General features: G+C 37.9%; 1 protein-coding gene across 2 annotated transcripts in view; it reads left to right on the top strand.

Moving 5' to 3' along the window:
- FNDC1 (fibronectin type III domain containing 1) overlaps positions 1–15218 on the top strand; it is a 97445-nt gene that overhangs the window by 56535 nt on the left and 25692 nt on the right. For both annotated transcript variants that reach the window (XM_060753662.2, XM_060753660.2), the window contains exons 11-14: positions 6489–6554; positions 7269–7424; positions 9092–9322; positions 12957–13065. In XM_060753662.2, coding sequence (XP_060609645.2) covers positions 6489–6554; positions 7269–7424; positions 9092–9322; positions 12957–13065 — 562 coding nt within the window. The remainder of the gene's footprint in view (positions 1–6488; positions 6555–7268; positions 7425–9091; positions 9323–12956; positions 13066–15218) is intronic.

The following is a 15218-nucleotide window of genomic DNA, read 5'->3' as shown; positions in this document are numbered from 1 at the left end:
AACTAGTTAAACAGTCACTGCTTTCTATTTGTTTATCAGAAATGTTATATTGTGAGGAAAAGGCATTTATATTTTTTTCAATGTTTCAGTTAGTAACAACGAAGATAAGAATCAGAAAACAGATGTCTCTAATTTGCTCTGACCATGATGTAAACAACAAATAGAGTCATACCCATGTTCTTTCACACAGCTGTATTTGGATTCTGTTGTGGCGAATTGTTGGACTGTTTGAACTAGCAAAGCTGGAGGACACACCAAGAACAGATTTAACAATTTAAGGAACAATACTGTATAGATTCATGTATACGTTGACCTCAAATATCAATTGAGAGTACATTGGGGGCCAAAACTATAGATTTTGATGTGATCCATTGATAAATCAAGAACCTATAGGAAGCACCAACCCCCTTTTCCCCTCTAATGTTGTGCTGCTTCTGGTTTTCTGGAATGCCTTGTCAGGGAAAAGGTGGTGATTCTCAGATGCAGTGGAGAAAGCAGAGCAGGGTCACTGCTTCCTTTAAGTTCTCTATTTTTCCATGAGTCATATCAAAATCTATAATTATGGCTCAAAAATATGCCAATAACATATCACCTTTTGCCACTAACAGAAGAGACAGATTCCTGGGTAGTTTGCTCCCAAGTCCGATATACATCTCGTTCTCCCATCTGCCCCCTTTCCTTTTTGTTACTTGTGTGTTGCGCCGACCCCCCCTACCCTATGTTTTTGGGGCAGAAAGAACTTCCTTCTTGAGAGGAAGACAGAAGGAGCAAAGTTTTCTCTCTTCTAAGTCACTCCTGAACTCTGTATACATTGATACCGAGAGCTCCCTTATTTGGTTTTCCATCCACCACCAGTGCAGAGACCATCAAATGAAGCCTAAGCCCTCCTCCAAAAGCAGTCTGAGTGCTTCTCATGAGTAACACCCAGATTAATCCCACATAGTTTCCTGTGTGGGGGGGAGGGGTTGCTTTTATGTCCTCACAAAGTGTTCCATTGTTACCTTTTGTGCTGGCCAATGCTTAAAACAATCTTGTATAGGCTGTCATGGCATGGAATGCACATAATCTGTTCACCACTTCTATCATTCTAACTTGTCTAATTTTAACACCTTCACCATGGAATATCACAACATGAAATTGCTACCTGTATTTAGCAATGGGATAAAATACTTTCCAGCTTTATTTACAAAAATGACTACTAAATCTTCCATTGAGTGACAAGAATGGAATTAGTTATTTAAGGCACCTTGAAGAGCCTTAAATAACCTATTTAAGAGCCTTGAATAAAAAGGATTTGGCAGCGGAAAATGAATTCGAAAGAAGTCGAATTTCAGCGAGGAAAATTAGAGCCAGGAGTTTCCTGCTTACAAAACTGTACTAGGTGAGTAGTCTGTGTTTAATTTTTACCTGTAAATTCTGAGTGGAACTACTATTGTTTACTAATGCTATTAACTGTGAAGACAGTGATTTCTTTTGCTTTTAAAACATGCAAATCTCTATGTAATGTGGCACTGTAGGACTTTCCTAGAGAGCAGCAAGAAAAACTATACCATGCAACATTTAACAGGTGATATCTGGGACTCATGTGGCCAAACAACTACAGACCATTTTCAAAATGGGAAAAGTTGTTAATGAGGAAGCACACACAAGTTAGGGCGGATTGCAGCAGGGTTTTTTTGGCTGAAGTCAACTGGGAAGGGAAGACTCAATTCTCATATCTCCTCTCTTTTATTGGGTTAATTGAAGTCAGTTTGAAATCAGCACCAGTGCAAGTAAGCTAAGGATAAAGGGGGGAAGAGGGGGAGAGAGAAAATGGGACATTTTCAAAGCCACTGTAAAAGTGGTATAGCAGAAAATTAATCAGGATTATCCCTCCTAAAATAATTTGCAGATATGGGGAATTAGGAAGAGGGGCTGACCAAGGGCAAGATGGATGGATGGCATCCTTGAAGTGACTGGACTGACCTTGAAGGAGCTGGGGGTGGTGACGGCCGACAGGGAGCTCTGGCGTGGGCTGGTCCATGAGGTCATGAAGAGTCGGAGACGACTGAATGAATGAACAACAACAAATGGGGAACTAGCCTTTTCCAGGGAGTTATCTGTCCATGTATTTCTCTGGATTACAAATATTATTGTATTGTCGAAGGCTTTCATGGCCAGAATCACTGGGTTGCTGTGAGTTTTCTGGGCTGCATGGCCATTTTCCAGAAGCATTCTCTTCTGATGTTTTGCCCACATCTATGGCAGACATCCTCAGAGGTTGCGATGTCTGTTGGAAACTAGGCAAATGTGGTTAATTTATCTGTGGAATGTCTAGGGTGGGTTCTCTGTGTAGTCTGACATGTTACACAATGGCTTCTTTATGTATTCTGACACGGTAGTTGTTAGAGTGGTCTAGCATTTCTGTGTTCTCATTTAAATCCATAAGCATGCAGATAATTTCAACAAAAAGGAGGAAAACATGAAAATGAACAAAATCTGGCTACCAATATTTTAAAAAAACCTCTAAAATCAGGACTGTAAATAAAGAGCAACACTAAAAAGAGAGGAATTTCAGACAAGAATCAATAAGGGCCCGCTAACACCTCCCAACAAAGGATTCCCCCAGGCAGCAACCAGCCAGGCTTTGAAGCTAAAGGGCCATTCAGTGCTAATCAAGTTGGCCAATAGCAACATTCAGACTTGTCACAAGCAGACAAGAGTTCTTTCTCCCACCCTGGACATTCCACAGATATATAAACCTTACTTGCCTAGTTTCCAACAGATCTCACAAAACTTCCGAAAATGCCTGCCATAGATGTGGGTGAAAAGTCAAGAGAGAATGCTTCTGGAACATGGCCATACAGCTCAACAACTCACAGGAACACAGGCATTATTATCAGTAGCAATGTAGCAGCGCTATATTTGTGTGGCAGTTGAACACTTTTGGCTGCGGGGTGTCTAACCCAAAGAAGAATGACCATAAAGAGACTTGTATGATCATTTTGAGAAAATTATTTTGCATAAAAAGAGATTTTTGCACACAAAAAAATTAATAATGCAAATGTACAAATATAACCTTGCCTACCAGGGCAGAAATTTTGAAATGTTTATACTTCTGTGAAAAATGGCAGAAGTGGATAAAATACATAAAAGAAAGACCAAACACGTGTGAGTGGAACGATCCCTGAACTAGAAACGAACGTGTGTGCAAAGCATTCTGGCTTAGGATATGGATGTGCTAAGAATATCTGCCTAAGTAATATTTTGAAACCTGACCTTTCTTTTCTCTCTCTTTCTCTTTTCCAGCTACCACTTCTCCAGCTGGTCTGGCCCCAGTGTTTCTCTTCACACAATATCATTGACGGAGAAAAGCAAATCTATAGAGGATTTGATTCACGGCATAAAAACAGCTGCCCTGTTCAAAAATTCAAGATTTTTCATCAACTCCTCTGCCAGTGATACAGATGGAAATATGGAAAGACAGGATGCTGCTTGAATTATGTTTGCACTTTCTAAAATACCAGAGCTATTGTAATCCTGTTAGAGACTATATGCTATAATGGATAAATATACAAGATCTTTTGAACTCAGCAGTTTGGCTGGCTGGCAAGGGTAGCAAAACAGCTGATGGAAAGGGGAAAGCACTGCAAGACTACTCACTGGTCCCTATGTGATGTCCAAGTCAGATAACAACTTGCCTTTACATATGCTACTGCTATCAAATGCAGTAAATGTATGCCTGCAAAGGATATTACAGAATGTTCTCCCACAGTGAAGAAAAACGACAGCAACTTCTGCAGAATATACTGTTATTTCTCTGATTTCTCTTCAGATCATATAAATCTTTCGCCATTTCTCAGGAATCTTATAAAACCATTCCAAATGGGCATAAAAATGTGGTGTGAAAAAACTCTGCTGTGGGTTCTTCTCATAACCCTGTGGTCCAATTTCCTCCTTAATATTTATAAAGATGACTTTACCAGCTACAGTTCTGCTTTGCAGTCAGAAAATACATGAGGAGCCCAAGTTTATGTGGCAATGAAACTCCAGACAGACTCAACTTCTTTGAAAAAACTGTAGTCAACAAAGCCTTTAAAGTCACTTTTATAACTGCAGCTATCACATTACTGGAAAATATAGATCTGTAAATCTGAGAGACAGCAATAAGCTTTGGAAGTATTATGGGTGAAGCCATCCAGATTTTCTGTGTTATCTTAGCTTCATAATTTCCTGATCTTAGTAAAGCTGCTCTTCTTTTTTAACTAGTTGTGTTCATATGTATCCATGATTTTGTGGATCTGCCTTCTGTATGCTTGTTAGGTGGGTGGAAACACTGCCAGTGGATCTGTATCAAATGAAACAGAAGTGGTTAATAGGTTTTAAGCTGAAATGATGAAAATATTGGTGGTTCTCAACCTGTGGGCCCCCAGGTGTTTTGGCCCACAATTCCCAAAAACCCCAGCCAGTTTACCAGCTGATAGGATTTCTGGGAGTTGAAGGCCAAAACATCTGGAGACCTACAGGTTGAGAACCACTGTTCTAAAGGAACAAATGGTTTTCCATATTCATCTTGATTTAATTCAAGATGGTGGTGGAGGTGGCAAATCTGCTGGGATCTTGGCAGTTTGTTTGATTTTCTTGCTAAGTTTAATTGTTTTGTAGTTTTATTTTATAGTTTTTCCTAATAGTTTCATCCCCTTTTTACTAGCATTCAACTTGTCCCCTTAACCAAGAAAACTTTCACAATTCTTTCCACCCAGATTTCATCCTAAATACAAGGTTTCCACATTCTGTTATCTTGTTGGCAGATCTCATCTGCCTTTCCATTGCTTTTGATATTTGATGTCAAGTTCTGCTTCTTTTGCAGAACTTGTAGTTTCAGCTTCCATTGTTTGTTCTGTCCTTTTAAATTCCCAGTGCACCTGAGTAAATACAGACATGAAATATAGCCTCATGTTTATAACAAATGACTTTTTGTGCATCCTTGGCAAGTAAAAAAAAGTATACCCAATTCATATTTTCCAATTAGTTTAATCATTTTCTAAAGTTGGCTTGAAAAAAATTAATTTTCCATATGGGGAAAAAAGAGATAACGTGGAAAATTATTGGAGACCTCTATGTTATTCTGCCAGATTAATTAGAATGGGAAGTCTGTGTTTAGTTGATAAATGAAATGCATTTTAAGGGGGGGGGGAAACCTGTTATTTCTCCTTTTTTCTGCTCCAGGGTAACAATATGGTATAAAATACATTTGGATTACAAACAAACAAGAGGCTGAAAAACTTTTAAGATAAACTCAGTTGTGTGATAGAAACTTTTCAGATAGTGAACCTCAACAAAAACATTAAATTCTTAATTTAAACCTCCAGTTCTTAATTTAAACCCCCAGTAATTTGCATTCATTTCGTATGAACTCTCTTGTGTTACAATGGATGTATCAATCATCATTTTTCATAGTTGACGGCAGGTCAAATGAATGTCTCTTGTGGAAGAAAGTACTGCTCTTTGGTTTGGGCCCTGTACTGCTGCATCACCATTAATATAGATGAGCATGTTTTTAAACATTTGACAGGAGACTATGGATCCTTTCAGCATTGCAGAGGTGTGGGAGGGATGGCTAACCTGCTTGAGACAGGAGAAAGCACAGCAAAGAAGAAAATTTGCATTGTAGAAGTTGGCTCAAAGGGCACATTAATGGTGGTTCTTATGTTCATGCGTTTTAATCTACCATTTCAACTGTTGGGTTGACCTGATATTTGGTTCTTTAACATATAAGTGATAGGCTTTCAACTAGAGCTGTCCATGATGTGGTCTATGGATTGTTTGTTTGTTTGTTTACAGTATTTGTATTCCGCCCTTCTCACTCTGAAGGGCAGATAACAGAACACATATCCGACAAACATTCAATTCTGTTATACACTGACAGGATAGACAACTGTGCATAGATAGAGGTATATATAGGCGTTCCCATCTTCAGCATCTTGGAGGCTTGTGCTTGGTTCGGCCACCGGGGGGGGGGGGTGCTGTCGCTCCATCTTCCCTGCCAAAGAGCTTTGTTTGTAAAGTTCCTCCTTGATCAAATTGCCGGTATTTTTCTAGCATTTCCTTGTGGGTGCCTTAAATACCTTTTAATTTTTAAAAGTGTCATTTTAGATAATGTTGCAGAAAGACCCCTCCAAATACATGGAAAAAATGCAAGGCACCACCCATGCAAGGACCCCACAACACCCTAATACATTTTCTTATGTTCCTCTCAAAATAGCAAATGAGAAATATTGCATTATCACTTCCTGTTATCATTTTGAGGTAGATTACATAGAAAATGGAAGTATTGGGGCTTGCTGTGGAGAATGTAGCTCATGATGGGGAGTGATGTGGTGAGGAAAATTGGCCCCTGGCCTTCACACAGTTGTTTACCCCTGCTTTGCTTAAAACTTGTTTTACAGCAAGATTTCAGATAAAAAAGAGACTTTTAAAACTGTTTAAATGTCTTCTTTCTTCTATAGATACATTCTCAGGGCTTGATGCTGATGTAACTGGGACAACAGAATCTTACGTGATATATGATGAAGGTATTGGTGGATAGTAAAACATCTTTCTTTTGCAGTATTGGGCTACTGTCCTTTCTTGCTGTTCTCCAGAAATACATCTCAGATGTGTACTAATAGTCTAGACTCAACACACACTTCTGTGCAGCTGAAAAAATGTAGTTATTTTAGAATTGTTCTCGGTGTTCCAAGGATCAAAATAAAGTTTACTGGGCGAGATCCATACACAGATCCTATTAATCTCTGATCACTAACCATTTCATGTCATGTTTGCAGGTATTATATTTCAAATGTCTTTGTGTACAATGGAATCAAACATTAATACCACTAGCCCTGATGTGCATGCATTGTGAGTAGGAACCAGTAGGATGTCGGTGAGTAAGGAGCACCTAGAGTATCCATAGCTCCTTTTGTTGCCAGTGCCAGGGGTAGTAGTAGTGGGTGCTGCTGAAATATTTGATTTGTTTGAGACCTTAATTCTGTCGACTTATTACTTTTGTAGGGCTTTTAAAGGCAAGGTATACCTAAGAAGTGGTTTTATCAGTTCCTTCCTCTTAAATATAGCCTCAAAGCCTATGATAAATCCCAACCAAAGATCCTATTCTACTGCTATGATTGCAATTTGGCTGCCTCATATGACAGAATCTAGAGCACATTCACTGGCACTGTACACTGGATCTATGATGTGTGACATGCATTAATAGGCCTAATGTTTCTGATCTTCCTTTTTTTACTTAGACTATGAGTTTTTTGAAACCACGTTGCCTCCCTCTACCACCACCATTGCAACCACCACAACAGAAGCCCTGCCTGAAACCATCTTCCCAGAGTTCAGTGTCACAGGCACAGATCCTCTCTCAGAATATGATGCTGCTGGAAAGAAACGATTTACTGGTATGTCTGAAGCTCTCTTTTCTTCAATTTCAGTGATTTAATGGTATAGCTACACATGATGCTAAGTGCAGAGTGAATGCTGATTTAACAGGAAGTGTCTCCCATTATTGTTGCAGTGTGTTTTTCGGTCAACTCTGACTTACGGCAATCTTTTCTTGGCAAGATGTATACAGGGGCAGTTTGCCATTGCTTTCCTCTTACTGAAAGAGTTGGACTTGCCTGGAGTTTGTTATTTCCTTCTCACCCCCCTTGGAAAACACTCGCAGATGGCCTCTGCATGCTAAAAATGTCTGTGTTTGTAATTTGGCCATGCCAACCTGCTGAAAATCTGCATTGTGGTAATTTGAAAATGAATTAAGCAGCAACAAATTTTGCCTTAGATCTATTTATTACAGTAGCACTATGGAGCCAAATCCAACTGATGACAGACATTCCGCACTTGCCAATTTTTTTCCAGTGATTGATGGCAGCTCTGTGGGAATGGAGTGTGCATGTGTGTTAGTTTGTGAAGTCATGCCCAGCGCCATCTTAGCCCTTAGATGTCACTTGTCAGAGTTGACCATTTAATTAATTCTTTAAACAACAACTAGTAACCTGTATATCTGATAATCAAGGCTTTAAAGGGATGTTGAGCTGATTTCTGTCAAGTGGTTGAATGGCATGCCTTTCCTCTTCCAGAAAGCGTTTCTCAGTTATTTGAATTAGAAAGAATTGAGAGTGTCTGAAAATAAGCAGGTGTTGGAATATTACTCCCTGAAGGAATGAAGTCTTAACAAGATAAATTTTTAAAAGTCCTTATGAATACCTCATGTCATTCAAAGGGAGTGGGGCAAAGGGCGCACTTTTAATAAAATCTGTAAACCGTAACTGAATAAACATTTGTTCATTAATGCATAAGCTATGTTTAAGTGAACATTTTTGTTTCTGTAATGCAGAAATATATTTCCAAGAGTGGTGCCCAATTTTGCCCTCTAAGTCACTTCTTATCCAGTTATTTTTCATGGCCTTCTTCAGTACCACAGATAGTTTTTTTTCTAGCAATTCTTTCTCTTGGATGTTGGGGTTTTTTTTTCATGCCATAGGTATTTTGTGGAATGGTAGTGGGGGAAAGTCAGGTTGCCTAACATACTTTGCTGCCTAAGGCAGAAGGACGCACTCATTAAAGCTTTTAGGGTGATGGAGATGCTAAGTAGATTGGATTTAGCCCAAGGGCTATCACTTGCTGATCCTTAATATACTTTCTGAACCTTATAAACAAACATGGGTGTGTTCCATGAGTATTCATGTATATGAATGCAACTTGTTGTTCTCAGATCATTCCTTTCCTCAGACTTCCGTCCTGAACACAGTGAATTTTTGTTGTGCTGGTGGTTTCCACCCCAGTGGATTTATGTGAATTCTTTACTGTTCTAGGAGGTCTCCAGGTGGCATCAGTTTACAGACTTGATTTTTAAAAAAATAGCAGAAAAAATGTACTTGTTATTAGTTCAGGAAATGAATGTCTAATTTACTGGTGTACTTTAAATGCATACTTTATCTGGTTTGCAATTTCAACTCACTGTTGAAATTATTTTTAATTATGGGATTTTGTTTTCTTTTAAAAAAAATAATCAATCCGTTTTGGGAGACTTTTGGAATAAATAATTCCACTTTCTATTTTGTTCCAGCTCCTTATGTGACTTATCTAAACAAAGACCCGGGAGCTCCTTGCTCATTGACAGAGGCACTGGATCATTTCCAAGTAGAGAGCCTGGATGAAATCATACCCAATGACCTAAAAAACACAGAGATGCGTCCTCAGAAGGCCCCTCACAATATTACCGTAGTAGCTGTTGAAGGCTGTCATTCCTTTGTGATTCTTGACTGGGCTAAACCTATGCATGGAGACATGGTCACAGGTACAGTAATACCATCTACTTGTGATGAATGATCTTGTGATGGTTTGCCAATCAGTTGGTTTTCATTACTGATGATATCTGCACTGAGCAAACTTTCATTTTGCTGCCATTTTTTTAATATAGGCATGTTTTTATTAATTAACCAAGCTCAAATGGACATGACCAATGAAGTATTAATGAATTTATGGAAGTGATTTTTCAATGTGATGTCACAATTTGTTTTAACCAAAGTATATTATTCTTTTAACGTTTTATTACATATTTTAATGTGTTAATGAATCACCTTATGTCCTATTGATTCACATATCAAGGTTAAAAGGATTATATACATAGAGTTTCTCTTATCCAAAATGCTTGGAACCAGAAGTGTTTTGGATTTATACTTTTTAATTTTTGAATACCTATATTTGCATGTGCTACATGATGAAACATCTTGAATATGTGATCCTAGATGCAGCATTCAGTTAATTTTATTATACACATTGCATGAAGGTATTTTTATGTATAATACTTCTAACAGTTTTTGTGCATGAAACAAAATTTGTGTACATTCAGCTATTAGAAATCAAAAGTGTCACTATCTCAACCAACCTTGTGAACAGTTTCAGATTTTGGGAAATTTGGGCTGTTGGGCAAGCACTATTGGCCAACCCTGAAGTGTGAATTCTGCTTGTGCGGTGAGCTGCTGGTGGATATCTCTGTGTATGCTCCATTCCTTTGACACCATAGAATCCTGTCCATATGGAATGGGTTTTTATATAAAGCTTTAAAAACTGAACACATGAATTAATCACCATCTTATTTTTGGAACGTAATAAAATACATATCATGTTGCCTCTGTATGTGCTTCAAGGCACCTGTTGATGTATGATGATCCCATGAATTTCACAGGATTTTCCTGGGCAAGGAATACTCAAAAGTGGTTTGCTATTGATTTCCTCTGAAATATAGTTTGCAGCATCTAGTATTCCTTAATCGTCCCCTTTCCAACTGCTAATGTGGTCTGACCTTTCTGAGCTTGCAAGCAGATAGGATCTAGTGACTTGAGGGTACATACCCTGCTTTGCCTATATTTGGATGCATTTTTTTTCTAACATGATGGAGAACACTGCTTTGAGTTTCCTTGTAGAGAGAAAAAGTGAGGTATAAATAATAATAAAATAATAATAATAATAATAATAATAATAATAATAATTTCAAATGGATTCTGTGGCAAGGGACAGTAGTCTGATTGATGGAGCCTCTTCCCACTTAGGGTTTTGTGAAAGGTAGTGGGATAAGGTCTTGGAATCAAACAGAGAGCTTTCACCTTGTTCACACTCAAGGGTCATTGCATTGAAACAATGACATGTTATTTCACTAACCGCAGCTTTCCTCAATCACTTGCCATCTTCAGTTGTAGTACCAGTCAGACCTTGGAAAAGTTTTTTTTGGACTACACTTAGTTCATAATTTTGAGAGTTGGAGGCAAAAAAAGTCTTCCAAGCTCTAAGTCCAACACAAACATGTGGCTCCTGCTTGAAGATGGCTAAGTCATAGTGACAATCTCTTGGTTCTGTAGTACTGTACCACAGGACTAATGGCTCAGAAATTGCAAACTGATAAGCAAAATTAGAATAAATTACTAGTTTTAAGGGTAAACTTTATTATTATTCATCTTGAAGAAGTATTTGAAATTAACATAATTCATACATATTCCAGTATAGCTCCATGCAGCAACAAGCAGTGCACCATTTCAGCCCTCAGATATTCAAAAGACTTATCTGAAATCAGTTGTTCTCTTAGATTTTTGACAAAGGCAGTTTAGAGATAGAGGAAAAAACATTTCAAATGCTAAAGGCTAAACCATGAATAACACCAAAGATATTACTTGGGCTTTAAAAATGAAATGGATTTGTCTAATCTAACATTAAGAGTCAGTTGAAGTTTTAAGTGTTGAACTAGACCTATGGGAGACCAGGATTCAGATTTCTACTCAGCCATGGAAACCCACTAGGTGGCCTGGCAATGGCACTCTTAGCTTTATAGAAAGGCAATAACACATCTCCTCTGAATAAATCCTGCCAATAAAACATGTTTATAGGTTTGCCTTGAGTTGGAGTAGACTTGAAGGCACATGACAATGGTAACCACAAATTTAAAATTGGATTATGTGGCTGATAATACCCACCATCTTCAAAATCTCAAGGAAACCCACCAGGTGCATTGGCTCAGAGCCAGACAAGAAGAGAATAATACAATGCAGACACACTTCCGAATGTAAATAGCATTAAAACATATTAATCTAGATTTATTGAATGAAAAGTCTATTGTAAGATGTGAATGTCTGTTAGACATGATTAAGTGGAATGTCAACATATCGGATTTTTCTTTAATGTGTTGATAGAGTGTATTTATCTGGGTCTTTCCGTTGTGGTTAGTTCTGTGCTTTAAGGCAGAATAAGAAATTTGAAGAATAGTTCTATGAGAACAGGCCATGCATTTGGATGTGGCAACATTACTTCTCTCTCCAAAACTCAAGTATCTAATACAATCAGAAATTCTCCATATCAGCAATATTGACAGACATTTGGCTTGGATATACACAACAAATGCATATTTGTGGTACTAAGTAACTCCCCACCTACCCCCCCCCCCCACACACACACACACATGCACACACACATAGTTGCTACTCGATTGGTATATGTCAAGGAAAAAATAAATGAAATTTCATTCTTAGTCCCTAGAATAAACTTTGATATACTACTGTGGCCAGTATCATCATGATTGTCATCATTGCCATTGTCATTTTATTATTACAGTAGCAATATTAGTCTTTTCTAGCATTAAAAAGAGAAACAGAATAGGATCAATATGAGATGCCATTTTATGAGTATGAACGGTAGAACAAGTCTACATCTCTTCTACATGAGGAATGTATTCACATTTAGAGGGGTTATAATGGGGACTTTGTTCTTTGAAGTCAATAGAGGGGTTGTGACCACAAATCCAGGGAAATTTCAGGACACACTTTCTTCAAACCAAATCTTATCCAATGATATATAGCAGCCTTTTTCAACCTGTACCCTCTAGAGCAGTGGTTCTCAACCTGAGGGTCCCCAGATGTTTTGGTCTTCAACTCCCAGAAATCCTAACAGCTGGTAAACTGGCTGGGATTTCTGGGAGTGGTAGGGCAATATATCTGGGGACCTACAGGTTGAGAACCACCTGCTCTAGAGTTACCTTTGTCAACTGCTATGCATTGCTGGTGGAGATGGGAATTGGACCTCCTCTCTTGAATGATAGTAAAATGCACTTTAAAAACAAAATCTTTGTTAAAGGTATCTTGATAATGAATAAACAAAGCACGATTACAACCATAAAAGTCATACTGCTTGACAAATTAAAAATCACTATAGCAACAGACCAACTTACATGCTTAAGACTTGCTTGAGTAAATTCTTTCTTTTTCTGCCACTGGAAGAACAACAAAGAGGTAATCAGTCTAAGTGGAAGGACCTCTCAAAAGTCTTCAAAGGAATACGACCAATGGTTACTGCATATTGACCTGATAGTAATTCAGGTGGTGTATTGGACTGTAAGGCTTCCTTTCTATCTCCCAGCTTAATATATCATCTTCTTTTCTTCACAGGATATTTGGTTTACAGTGCATCATATGATGACTTCATCAGAAACAAATGGTCAACCAAGTCTTCAGGAAACACAAATTTACCCATTGAGAACCTGAAGCCAAATACAAGGTACTCTTCTGTTTGAGTAATACAGCTATTACTTTAAAAACATATTGAAAGTGAACTAAAGATAAATCAGGTATAAAGCTTAGGATGAAGAAGAATTTCAGAAATGGGCGGTGTTTCAGAAAGTTGTATTGTAAGAATAGCTTCCAAATTCCACCTAGGTTTATGGAGTCTTGGTAGTATCAATCTCAACTTGACAATTTTCTGTCCCTTGACTTTCCTAACATACCAAATTGTGAGTGGAAGAAAATAACTGCTGATGCTTAACTAAAAGGCTGCTTCTGTGTTGGCCCAGACCTCTAAATAGTTCTTTCCTCCAGCAAGAGCTCCAGAAGGCTATTTTTAATCCTCTAACTTATTTACCCAAAAGGATAAAACTGCTAAAATTATGTACTAATAATGGAGAGTTCAAGCATATTTAGAAACGTTCATTGTTGAGTTCTGAAAACCAATAGAGACCCCATTCTTCTTTGTACTTTTCTCATTTTTGAGCAGTCCAATTTCAGCTTAGGAAAGGGAGTTAATTTGCAAATGTGAGGGCTGTTGTCCCAAAAAGCTCTAAATGAGTTTGATTCTGAATCAATTTGGATGGATTTAACCTTTCATTAATCAGAGCATATCACCGTGATCGTAATTTCAAAGGCTGCTGTGTGTGTCCAGTTTTCTCAATTCTTTATTTGTTACCTATCTTCTTAGAGTGGTCATTCCCACAAAGAGGAAATGCATAATAAAAAAGAGGATAGTTCTGTATGAAATATGGATATTATACCATCCATATTTAAATACAGACTTAGAAAACAAAATTCATAATTTAACCAGAACAGCTCACCATTGTGGAGAAGACTGTGACCAAATGACCTCTTTGCTTACGCTCAGTTTGCTGCCGAAGTAATAGATGCTAATGAACAGCTGCAGAGTCACTGCTGTCCATTTTTGAACTTTGAACCAAACTTGGGATGAACAACTAAATAGAAGTTTGTACTCTGTACAGTGGGACATAGCCACCTTATTTCTAGTAGAAGTAGCAAATGTTTAGTATGAAAAAAGTTTCAAAATCATAACTTACATGGGAATGCATTTGCAGAAAATAACTGAGACCTAGATTGAGGTGTGGGATGCATGGTCTGTCAGATAATATTCCTATCAGTATAAATAGGGAAGTATAAGGAGCTCTAGTGTGTTCATATGTGAGGAGCTTCGTGTTCCAATTTCCACAACTGATGAATCCCTTAATGTTGCTTGTTAATGCATTATAGTGTAATTCTACACTAATTTCCTCCTCAAAGGATGCAACAATTATTTATAGCAGTTTTCTTCTCAATGTGATAAAGTCTTCCATTCAGTTTCAGAAACCTCTTCACATTTCAGGACTTGCTCTGTGAAAAATCTGCCTGTTTTGCACTGAAAACTCATTAAAAATAGATGAAACAGGTTTTTTTCTGCACAGAAAATGTTTCTGTGTTGCCATAAAATTTCAGTTGGGGACTTACTCTGCAGAAAAGTCACACTGTTTTTTGTACTGTGAATGGCATTTTCTGCACCATGTTCAAGTTTTCCTTAGAGCAAGTCCTGAACTGTGAAAATTATGTTCCTATTTATTTATTTGCTGTATTTTATCCCACTTGTTTCAGTATAAGGACTTTACTGATCAGGGTTCCTTGACCTGGACAAAAAAATTGCAATTTTTTGAACATCCTTTCCATTCCTATCTAGTATTGTGCTATATAGTTTGCTTTGAAGAGAGCCTACATATGAGGCACAGTATAGGTTATTAAAACAAAAAAACAACCCATCAGTTCAGGGCAGTTCCTCAGTTGGTAGTGTGTTACTACTTGGTTCACTACAGCAGTAAGTGAAATTGTTTTCTTAACCTTAGAAGCAGGATTGCTTTAGCAGCTTACAAAGTTGGGATTCTGGGTCCATAAATCTATGGACCTGGGTCCATAGATATTGCCTTTCTGAGACTCCAAGGGTATCCTGTGAGCAAACGCAATACAGTGGAATGCTTCAGAACATGCCTGATAAAGGAATATATGTATTTAGCTACAAACACCAGTTGCAGACATTAGCTTGTGCTCATCTAGGGCCGAACTGTGCAGTGGATAGCAGTACAGATGTAAAATCCACTCACACCTTTTGTGCTAGTTGCATTTTGA

This window comes from Anolis sagrei, chromosome 1 (assembly GCF_037176765.1).
Source record: "Anolis sagrei isolate rAnoSag1 chromosome 1, rAnoSag1.mat, whole genome shotgun sequence".
Taxonomy (NCBI): domain Eukaryota; kingdom Metazoa; phylum Chordata; class Lepidosauria; order Squamata; family Dactyloidae; genus Anolis; species Anolis sagrei.
Note: the sequence above shows the minus strand (reverse complement) of the source record. Positions and strands in the feature narration are given on the sequence as shown.